General features: G+C 37.1%; 1 protein-coding gene across 2 annotated transcripts in view; it reads right to left on the minus strand.

The window, feature by feature from the left end:
• Positions 1–4813: 4813 nt before the first annotated feature.
• Positions 4814–12665, minus strand: part of LOC306871966 (integrin alpha-X-like) — a 109689-nt gene continuing 101837 nt past the window's right edge. For both annotated transcript variants that reach the window (XM_079420258.1, XM_079420257.1), the window contains exons 29-30: positions 12431–12541; positions 4814–5925 (exon numbers count right to left, since the gene is read on the minus strand). In XM_079420258.1, the coding sequence (XP_079276384.1) occupies positions 5749–5925; positions 12431–12541 (288 nt within the window). In that variant the 3' untranslated portion in view covers positions 4814–5748. The remainder of the gene's footprint in view (positions 5926–12430; positions 12542–12665) is intronic.

Here is a 12665-nt window from a genome sequence, read left to right on the forward strand (position 1 = left end):
CGAGCCTTTTTGCTATTGTTTCACTTTTTATTCTCAGGTCTGTTCAAGCCTGCGCGCGCGTTTCATAAGTCCCTCAGGACTTTCACTTTCGAATGTAGGCTACCATGCAAATGCTTTCACTTTCTCGTTTCACTATGTTATCCCTGAGTTAATTAATCCTATATTAATCGAGCCCCACGTTGGGCGCCATGTTGTATTTCTATACCGATTTAAAGGCTGTACATCTAATATCACATCATTATCTCAGTTCCCGAAGGTATCATAATAGACATCTCCATATTTACCTGGTATCCTGAGAGATGTTCAACGATGATCAATAACCTTTACAACCCGGTTTCCGAACCGGCTCAGTCAGGTCCGGGCCTGTTGTAGCTCGATGATAGGATTTTTATTCAAGTTCTGATAACTGGTTATGATGTAATAAAATACTCAGAGTCTGTATATAAAAATATAACGAATCACCAACACCTTGGTTTCGTTTTATTAAAAACAGTAACTCATAAGCAAAATACAAAATAACAACGAGAAGTCTTCACCACGGAATGACGGCAACGTATGAAGAATGCATCAACCTTTTATAGCTTCTCATTCGACACCTTCAGTCTCATAACAATAACCTTCTGTCATTTTCCCTTCAGCCCCCCTTCTTTTCTCCACTCGTGCTCCGAACAGATGTACAACTTCTATCAAAAAAACACTCCGCAGACGGGGGCAAAAGTTCAAAAGAAAGGGTTAATCCCTTTAACTGCGAAGCGTGCCTATTGCTATTTTAATACATAGGATAAGATCATAACACCTTACATACCTTACACATATATGACTAAACCACTATTTCACACCTCCTAAGGTGTAACTAACACTTACGCTTTGGTTATAGATAGAAGGTCCATCCTGCATGCACATGCAAGATGCATCTCCTGATCTGCAACCTTGTTTTTGCAAAGCAAACATTTCTTAGCACGAAACACTAAAAACCTCAAACAAGTGATACCTGTGCTCTCACACTATACAGCACATTCTTTTAACATAACACCTGACCTTTATAGTCCTATAGCTGGAGACTGAAGCTCCATCACTTCTAACTCATTTGTTAACACTTGCAATTCATCTGAGAAATCACATAGTTTAATCATTCCCCTCATTAATTTCATTATTCTTTTATTCAACACTTCTTGTTTCCTCATTAACTTGAGAATTTCCTTCATCTTGAAGAGAATCTTCTGGCCCTGTATCTCCCTTCTTGGCCCCCTTGCGACGCTCCTTCCGTTCCTGTTTCTTGGCCTCCTTATCCTGGCGTCGCCGAGCTCCCTGTACTAAAAGATCATTCAAATCAATTTCTATGTTGTCCAGGTGCTTCTTGTGGGTTCCAGCAGAGGGTTGATCAGGAAATGTCATATTTAATAAGCCACATTCTTCTACAATGTTTATGTTCTGCAGTGTGTGCATGTTTTATTTTATTAATTGGTTTATTTGTACAGGCCATCATTCATCATTCAGCTGCAGGGCATTCTTGGCAGGAGGCTGAAGAGGTGTTCCTCCAGGGCCCCATTTATTACTCAAGGTATGTTTTCAATTTTTGTTTGTACAAAACCTTTTGGATTTTTGTGTTACACAACATTTCTGACAACAGCATTTATCTTTTCTTTTAGTGAAGTTGAGGAATTTGACAGAAGAATTGCTCGAGAAATGAAAAATCTCACCAACAAGAATGTAAAGCATTTATTTTATTTGATGTTATTTAATATGTAATATATAAATTATTAACCCAAATATTTTTTTCACCATTTTTCTCTGCTTTGTTTACAGCTCGATGACTTGTAGGACCTCATGAAAAAGAATACAAAAATAAAGTTTGGTGTGAGAAGACTGGAGAAGTTTCGTGTAAGCACTATAATTTATTGTATTTAAATATAGAGTTAATGTTCATCCCCTAACTCAATACTAAAGAATGTGATATATCCTTAATAATTATCCATAAACAATAAATGACTATGAAAATATTTAAGTAATTGAACAATTTCTATTTACAAATACAATTAATAAAAATAAACCAGATTTAATGCATTAAATCATAACCTAGTATGTGTAATATTTTATATAATAATGCATTCAGTCATAGCGTAATATTTTATAGTAGAAAAATAGTGTAAATTGCATTCTATCAGCAATTAAATTCAGGTTAGGCAATCTTATCTAATCTAATCAGGTTAGATTATCTTCCAAACAGCAGGTGGCACTGTCTGAAAAAACGATAGTTCTGGGAGTGCTGGTCTGAGCATGCAGGTCTGAGTATGCAGTTGGGCCTCCGGGCCTGCAGCTTCATAATGTTGTGAACTTCTTTCAATGGAAAGTAGCAAAAGCCAGTTTGAAAAGTCGCTAAATGTTGCTAGATGGCGTCATACACTAATTAGCATATTCATGATGTCATCGCATCGTATAGAGAATGTGAATTTATGTCACGCCGCGTTGCAAGCTGGGGTGCCGCCGCTATTTTGAGAGGATCACCCTCTGCTGCAAATTATGAAATTAATATGGATACTGCTTATCTATTGTTTTGTTTTTACCTTTAAGTTAAATATTCATTCTTCATTGGATCATTTGCAGGAAAGAGAAACTATATCGCTTTGCAGGAGAATTCAATTTTTTTCTCTTTTTGTAGAATTTCGTTTAACGGTACTTTGATCTGATTAGCGTGAAAACAGTGTCGCCCGCTGGACACGCGCTGCTGCTTCAGCCGTCATATGGTAGTTTATCCAAATAAAGTGTTTGTTCAACAAGGTAAGCTGACAGAAGTCGATCCATTTCTTTGTTGGAAACGTTTTAATGATGAAGTATAATTGTTGTCATTGTAAATATATTTTTTTCCATGGGCCACGAGAATCATAGATTGTGGGTCACATTCGTCAGATAGACACAAGCATACTATTATATTTATTTCAACAAATGACAACTAGAATTAAATCCCTGGAAGCATGAACAGTTTTGTAGCATTTTAAAATGCTGGTTTAATGTAGTAAGACAGCGATGCTGAAAGACATGCAGATGAGGCCAGAATTAACGCAACTTGTTTAATTACAAGTTTTCCTCCCTTTAGAAAATCGTAATGAAGAAAACGCTTATGCATTAAGACAGTATTTAAAGTTCATATTTTGGGTTCATCAGTTTTTCTGCAGATACGCTTTATTATTAAGGTGTGCACTGAATTTGGTCATTTAAAGGGGTCATGCTATTTTAAAGATCATTATTTTGTGTATTTGGTGTAACAGAATATGTTGACATGCTTTAATGTTCAAAAAAACACATTCTTTTTTAAATACTGTACATTATTGTAGTTCCTCTATGCCCCGCCTCTCTCAAACGTGTCGTTTTCTACAAAGCCTCTCCTTCCAACAAATGCAGTCTGCTCTGATTGGCCAACTCACCCAGTGCATTGTGATTGGCCGAACACCACAAGCACACGTCGGAAATGTAACGCCCCTTACTACTTAAACTTTCTCCATTGAACTATGTTTTTGTCAGCTGCCCCAGAAAGTCAAGGAAGAGTGCATCATCTTTCATATCAAATTTTTTAATTTTATTAATAGTGTCACTTAATATAATAAGATGATATAGGGCAAAAATCAATCTTTCCACTGCAGAAGAAACAGAAGTGACTGGAGCGGCATTCAGATGCATTTGCACTGTATGCAAAGTTATTACAGCATAAATAATGTTGTGAGCTCAGTGTTTTAAAATATATATATTTTTAATATACAAATATTAAATGTTGGAAAAAATGCAAAGATAGTCTACTATGAAAGTAAACCGCCAGTTGGTGGCAGCAATCTTAATGAGTCATTAAAGCATGCCTTCAAACGATTTGTTCAGACAGCTGATTCATTCAAGAATGAAGCATGTGCCTTTCCTTATGAATGGACCACTGAATCATTGCATCAGATGATTCAAAATTCAAAAACGTGAATCATTCATCAACAAAACACCGCTTTGGGGGTGGGGGTGCAGACAGGGGCCACTTGTGCTTTTAGGGGGCACAATTTTAAAATTCATCTTAACCTATTTTAAGTATTATTCATTCAGTTATTTTTCACCATGTCATGTATCACTGCTATCTCTAGAAGTAATATATAACAATTTCAAGTAAAATGAATGTTTCATCGTGTTTCATTTATTTGACAAATAATTTTGTATTGTGTCAGGGGCATCATGCACTCATTATTTTTGAGGGGGCATGAGGGAAGGGTTATACCACTGTATACCACTATATAACTGATATAGGCTTATGTCCTTACTGAAAAGATAACATAAAACATCACAGAACATTTTAATGGTTTCCACTACAAATACCATTACAAACATTACAAACCATCAACTTTTAACCATAAAAAAACGGTTTTCTGTAGTGTGTTTTGGGACATATTCCATTAGGATTTATTGGTTTTAACAAGTCACCAATAGAAGGTAACCAATTAGAGACCAACAGGGTCCATTACAGTTTCCAGTAAAACCAATACAAGTCCCATTATAACCCGTAAAACCATTACTAATTGTGTAATGGTGTCTATCGTTTTTTTTTTTTTTAAGCAGGGGTTTTATTATTTATTGATTTATTGATTTATTAATCGATTTATACCCAAAATTTATCATGAAATATCTTGCTTCTTAAATGTGTAAGTAAATGCATTTTGCACCATTATAGATTGATATATTATGGGCGATGGGCAAAGTAGCCTAATACTGTAATCTATAAACTATGCACAAAAGCCACAAAAGTCTTTTTTTCTTAAGTACCAGATATGGGTGTCATACCATAAAATACTCGTAATACAACTGACTTTGTATTTAATGTGAATTTACTAAAAACATTGTAAGCTACTAATTATCATATAACACATTCATTGTACAAAAAGAGAGCAAAGAACGTTCACATTATCAAAGAACACATTCACTTCAGTCCAGCGAGTTCAAGCACTCTCAAAAACTGCCATAATAATCTCTAAAACTGAGCGATGACTCATCTGAACGCCTCTGATTGGTCTTTGCATTCATAAGCTCAACAGAATCGTATGCGATTAGTTATAATGCGCAGTGCTTTAAAAACGTGTGTTTCTGGCTCTGTGCCAGCCAGCGACCACAGATTTGAATTTAGCAAACTGGGCATTTCACCCAAAATTGTTTACTGAGATATGATTCTAAATTTAGGGGGGCCAAAGGGGGGGGCCAAGCTTGTTGACAGAGGGGCACTGAACCGCCCCTGACAATTTGTAATGTAAAAATATGTTAGTATGACATTAAACAAGATTATGACTACATCCAGTATTATAAACCAAAACTTGCACACTGCACAGATGTGCCTGGTACTGGGATGGACACTAGAATTTTTTTTTTTTTTTTTTTTTTTTTTTTTAAACTCCATCATGTATTAATGTACCAACACCTTTAAATAAGTAGCCACAAAAAACAAATAACAACAACAAAAAACATATAGTTTATATTAGAAAATGGCACACTGCCCATGCTATGTTTGATGCTAAAGTAGTAGAAAAATAATTGGAAGTAGAAAAAAGAAAAAAACAAACAAACAAAAAAATAACTTCTTTGGTCAAAACCAACAAAAATGGTCCATTAGTCAAATAATGGGATCCTGGACATTTTTGTCAGTGTCTGAGAAAATTAGCAATGATGGATAGTATATGGCAGTATATCAATCACTATATTCATCACTATATCGAGCAACAAGGTAAAAGTGAACTACAGGGTTAAACTCTCTTCATTCATGTGTCCTGGTTGTCCATTAGATGCAGTACTCTCACCAGGGGTTCCTGCTGTATTTTGGTCACTGCTGACTGTAGTCAAATCAGCTTCACCAGCAGATGATAGTGCTGGGTTGTCTTGGTCATCAGTTGAAGCAGCTTTGAAAAAGCCCCTCTGGAAAATCCAGCAGTGCAAATAAAAAATAATTAAAACATAACAACAACAGATCCACAGGACAAAAAATTACCAGCAGTTCAAGATGAAGTGTGTACTTTCTGTGGCAAAAGCATCACAGAATAGAATTGTAAAACTATAAATACTTGAAACAGGTTTCCTAGATCACCAACATCACACTACTGGTAGAGACTGCGTTACTGTGTTGAGTTGGGGTGCGTTTCCCATACAACCATGTAACTCCCTGATTAACCACCATAGTACGATGCATTGTTGTAGAAACAAACTAGCTAGTCACGACCGTTTCCCGAACACTGTCGCATCTCCATCGTTTGAACCACATTAGTTCAACAATTAAGGGCCATTGTTAATGACGTTCCATGCATGTGGTGGAGGAATAACTTCTGCTATTTAACTGATTAGAGAGCTCTAAGATGCTACTGTATTGAACATGGCACCTGATGACTAATTTAATATATTTTGCTCCCTGTCATTTTGCTTTATTTAATGTTTGATTCATAGCGGGTTCCCTCTTACATCATACTCCAGGGTTCCACGCACTCCTCAAAAACGGCGCTTATTGAGGACGCAGTAAATTTATATTTAGATAGAACTGAATATTTATATTTACATTTATGCATTTAGCAGATGCTTTTATCCAAAGCGACTTACATTGCATTCAAGTTACAGTTTTTACATTTTATCAGCTCTTGCTTTCCCTGGGAATCGAACCCATGAGCTTGGCGTTGCTAGCACCATGCTCTACTATTTGAGCTTAATTGTTGGCGATTTTAATATCATGTCGATAATGAAAAAGATGCATTAGGATCAGCATTCATAGAAATTCTCAACTCTATTGGGGTTAGACAACATGTTTCAGGACCTACTCATTGTCGAAATCATACTTTAGATTTAATACTGTCACATGGAAATGATGTTAGTGGTGTTGAAATTCTACAGCAAAGCGATGATATCTCAGATCATTATCTAGTCTTGTGTAAACTCCATATAGCTAAAATTGTAAATTCTACTCCTTGTTACAAGTATAGAACCATCACTTCTACCACAAAAGACTGCTTTGTAAGTAATCTTCCTGATTTATCTCAATTTCTCAGCATATCCAACAGCACAGAAAAACTTTATGATGTAACAGAAACTATGGACTCTCTCTTTTCTAGCACTTTAGATACAGTTGCTCCTTTACGCTTAAGGAAGATAAAAAACTGAACTGATTACATTTCGTCACTTCTAGAAGAAAACAAACATAATCCCCGGTATTTATTCAATACAGTCACTAAATTAACGAAAAATAAAGCATCAACAGCTGTTGGCATTTCCCAAGAGCACAACAGTAATGATTTTATGAACTACTTTACTTCGAAGATCGATACTATCAGAGATAAAATTGTAACCATGCAGCCGTCAGCTACAGTATCGCATCAGATGCACTATAGATCCCCTGAGGAACAATTCCACTCATTCTCTACTATAGGAGAGGAAGAATTGTATAAACTTGTTAAATCATCTAAACCAACTGCATGTATGTTAGACCCTATTCCATCTAAACTACTAAAAGAGCTACTTCCAGAAGTCATAGATCCTCTTTTGACTATTATTAATTCATCATTGTCATTAGGATATGTCCCAAAAACCTTCAAATTGGCTGTTATTAAGCCTCTCATTAAAATACCACAACTTGACCCCAAGGATCTAGTTAATTACAGACCGATCTCAAATCTCCCTTTTCTGTCAAAGATACTAGAAAAGGTAGTAACCTCACAATTATATTCCTTCTTAGAGAAAAATGGTATCTGTGAGGAATTCCAGTCAGGATTTAAACCGTATCATAGTACTGAGACTGCTCTCATTAGAGTTACAAATGACCTCCTTCTATCATCTGATTGTGGTTTGTATCTCTTTATTAGTTCTACTGGATCTTAGCGCTGCGTTCGACACTATCGACCACAACATTCTTTTAAATAGACTAGAACACTTTGTTGGCATTAGTGGAAGTGCCTTAGCATGGTTCAAATCGTACATATCTGACCGCCATCAGTTCGTAGCAGTGAATGAAGAGGTATCATATCGATCAAAGTGCAGTATGGAGTACCTCAAGGGTCAGTACTAGGGCCGTTACTTTTCACGCTTTACATGTTACCCTTGGGAGATATTATCAGGAGACATGGTGTTAGCTTTCACTGGCCACGTTTCTTGCATCTGTAAAACTGTGGATTTCCATCTCAAAAACATATCTAAAAACATATCTCTCAACGTCAAATGCAGAAATGCTAATTCATGCATTTATGACCTCAAGGTTAGACTATTGTAATGCTTTACTGGGTGGTTGTTCTGCACGCTTCAACAAACTACAGTTGGTCCAAAATGCAGCAGCTAGTGTCCTTACTAGAACCAGGAAGTATGACCATATTAACCCCGTTCTGTCAACACTGCGCTGGCTCCCTATCAAACGTATAGATTTTAAAATCTTGTTAATTACTTATAAAGCCCTGAATGGCTTAGCTCCTCAGTACTTGAGCGAGCTCTTATCACATTATAATCCTCCACGTCCGCTGCGTTCTCAAAACTCTGGCCGTTTGATAATACATAGAATATCAAAATCGACTGCGGTCGGCAGATCCTTTTCCTAATTAGCACCCAAAATCTGGAACAATCTACCTAACACTATTCGGGAGGCAGACACACTCTGTCAATTTAAATTAAGATTAAAGACACATTTCTTTAACCTGGCCTACACATAACACACTACTACATTTCTATTATTCCAATCCATTAAATGATTGTTAGGCTGAATTAATTAGATCAACCGGAACCGGGAACACTCCTCATAACACACGATGTACTCGTTACATCGTAAGAAGAATGGCATCTATGCTAATATTTTTCTGTTTCTTTCTTATTCTGTTTCTCAGTCCGTGTCCGGATCAGATGGTGGATCGGTACCGGGAGATGATGTCTGCGGCCTTGATCGTTGGCAAAGGCCGGACACCTGGATTAGCCCCGGGGACATATCTCCAGTGAAGACCTCAACTAAAAATACAATAAAAATAAAACAAAAATAAAAAAAAAAACTAAAAATATAATAAAATACCTAACTGCATAATACTATTATTGTTAGAAATTGCAACAATATAAAAATAGAAATATAATACATTTAAAATTTTAATTAAATCAATAATTAAACAATAAATAAACAATAATATCCTGGCCAGAGGAGAACTGGCCCCCCGACTGAGCCTGGTTTCTCCCAAGGTTTTTTTCTCCATTCTGTCACAGAGGGAGTTTTGGTTCCTTGCCACTGTCACCTTTGGCTTGCTCAGTTGGGGGACACTTGATTTCTAGCGATTATTGTCAATTTGATTTCACAGATACTATTTAAACTAAACTGAGCTAGACAATGACATCACTGAATTCAATAATGAAATGCTTAGTATTTATGTGAGTGTTTAATCTTATTATTATACATTAGTGACACTCTATCCTCCAATTTGATACTGTTAAGTGCTTTGACACAATCTGTATTGTTAAAAGCGCTATATAAATAAAGGTGACGAGCTACAGGAAAGCTTCAATATTAGTGCTGTCAATCGATTAAGTTCTGGAATGTGATTAATCACGATTAATCGCAAATTTAAAATACTAGGATTTACCTGTAAATGTGTTGAAATAAAGGAATGTAAAGTAAAAAGTAAAGTCGTGACGTATTGTCAAGTATGGTGACCCATACTCGAAATTGGTGCTTTGGCCGCGGTACATTATAAAAGTAGCCCAAAAAAACGCAACCCACGGCACTGTAATTTTTCCCGCGACTGTATTTTCAAAATAGCCCAATTGTGCGGAAAACCGCGACCCTGGCAACACTGGTTCGCTGTACCCTTATATCACATATGAGTATACATATCTCTCCCACAATGTCTCTCTCTCTCTCTCTCTCTCTCTGTCTCGGATACTCGCTCTCTCTCTCTGCGTTCACTTCCCTTTTGGCGAGCCCGGCGCCTTATAATCGCACAATCCCTGCGTCCCAATGTGCATACTACACACCCTATCTGCCCTAAATAGTATTGAAAATTACTAATATCACATAGAATTTAGGATGGATAGTGTGCACATTGGGACGCAGGCAATAATTTCCTTCCATGCTGCGATCACGGCAAAAAGTTGGGGTCAAACCTTATCAAACAATTAATTTCCATAAAAAAAACAAACCCGATTCCAAAAAAGTTGGGACACTGTACAAATTGTGAATAAAAACAGAATGCAATGATGTGGAAGTTTCAAATTTCAATATTTTATTCAGAATACAACATAGATGACATATCAAATGTTTAAACTGAGAAAATGTATAATTTTAAGGGAAAAATACGTTTATTTTAAATTTCATGGCATCAACACATCTCAAAAAAGTTGGGACAAGGCCATGTTTACCACTGTGTGGAATCCCCTCTTCTTTTTCGCCAAATGTTTTCTATGGGTGAAAGATCTGGACTGCAGGCTGGCCATTTCAGTACCCGGATCCTCCTTCTACGCAGCCATGATGTTGTAATTGATGCAGTATGTGCTCTGGCATTGTCATGTTGGAAAATGCAAGGTCTTCCCTGAAAGAGACAACGTCTGGATGGGAGCATATGTTGTTCTAGAACTTGGATATACCTTTCAGCATTGATGGTGCCTTTCCAGATGTGTAAGCTGCCCATGCCACACGCACTCATGCAACCCCATACCATCAGAGATGCAAGCTTCTGAACTGAGCGCTGATAACAACTTGGGTTGTCCTTGTCCTCTTTAGTCCGGATGACATGGCGTCCCAATTTTCCAAAAAGAACTTCAAATTTTGATTCGTCTGACCACAGAACAGTTTTCCACTTTGCCACAGTCCATTTTAAATAAGCCTTGGCCCAGAGAAAACGCCTGCGCTTCTGGATCATGTTTAAATATGGCTGTTTTTTTACCTATAGAGTTTTAGCCGGCAACGGCGAATGGCATGGTGGATTGTGTTCACCGACAATGTTTTCTGGAAATATTCCTGAGCCCATGTTGTGATTTCCATTACAGTAGCATTCCTGTATGTGATGCAGTGCCGTCTAAGGGCCCGAAGATCACGGGCATCCAGTATGGTTTTCCGGCCTTGACCCTTACGCACAGAGATTGTTCCAGATTCTCTGAATCTTTGGATGATATTATGCACTGTAGATGATGATAACTTCAAACTCTTTGCAATTTTTCTTTGAGAAACTTCTTTCTGATATTGCTCCACTATTTTTCGCCGCAGCATTGGGGGAATTGGTGATCCTCTTGCCATCTTGACTTCTGAGAGACACTGCCACTCTGAGAGGCTCTTTTTATACCCAATCATGTTGCCAATTGACCTAATAAGTTGTAAATTGGTCCTCCAGCTGTTCCTTATATGTACATTTAACTTTTCCGGCATCTTATTGCTACCTTTCCCAACTTTTTTGGAATGTGTAGCTCTCATGAAATCCAAAATGAGCCAATATTTGGCATGACATTTCAAAATGTCTCACTTTCAACATTTGTTATGTTATCTATATTCTATTGTGAATAAAATATAAGTTTATGAGATTTGTAAATTATTGCATTCCTTTTTTATTCGTAATTTGTACAGTGTCCCAACTTTTTTGGAATCGGGTTTGTATTAACGCATTCAAATTTTTAGATTAATCACATGCGTTAACACATTAACGTTGACAGCCCTATTCAATATATAGATTGTACTGCATGTTAGCTTGCTTATTGTGTCCAAGAGCATATATATTTCAGCCCATATGTCTGACTAAAAAGAAACTATGCTTCTAACCACAGGTCGAGAGCTGTAGTTCCAACCACATAAGTTTGCGATGCTGTTTGCGAATGCTCATTTGAACTATGGTTTCAGGAAACACAGAATCGTTGAACCATGTTAGTAATGACGGAACTTGCGACGATAGTTGTCTAACGATGCTTTAGGGAAGCGCACCCCTGGTCGGGTGCTTAAATAATTTTTGCAGCCCATAGACATTGTTTACAACAGGGGTAGTAACCAACCCTGCTCCTGGGGGGCTACTATCCCTAAACAAACAAACCTGAACCAGCTAATGTGTTCACGATTACTTGGAAATAACAAACACGTGTGGAGCAGAGTTGCAATTGAAGTCTGCAGTAATGAAGCAGTAAGTTGGAATGAACCTTACAGCAGGGCTCTTCAACTTCAGTCCTAAAGGGCCTGTGTCCTGGAGACCAAAACCAATTTAACCCATTAAGCCCCATATATAATATGTAAGTAATTTTGGACACCATAATTTTGGGTATGTTTTGTTCGGGTCAGAGATTCAGCTATCCAGAATCTCAGCAGGATTACTGGAGCTAGATTAAACTGGAGTTGAAGAGCTCTATATTACACTTTGTAATATTAGTACAGAATTATATTATTACATGTTACATGTTATTGTATATATTATATTAATACATATTACATGTTATGAACACTGACTTTATACAGCAGCACAAAGATGATCGTCATAGCGATGAGTCCAAAAATGACAGACAGTGAGGCAGTAAGCACTGTGAGAGCCTGAGACGTGACCTCCAGCTCTGTCACAATCTGCAGACACAGATAAACAGAGCAGATGAAAACTGACTCCCACAAGGTCAAACATGCCCCTCAAAAGGCCCTTTACAGTGGAAATATTTGTGTGTGTGTATAGTTCCTATTTTACAATGTCAGC

The sequence above is a fragment of the Barbus barbus genome (assembly GCF_936440315.1).
Source record: "Barbus barbus genome assembly, chromosome: 6".
Lineage (NCBI taxonomy): Eukaryota > Metazoa > Chordata > Actinopteri > Cypriniformes > Cyprinidae > Barbus > Barbus barbus.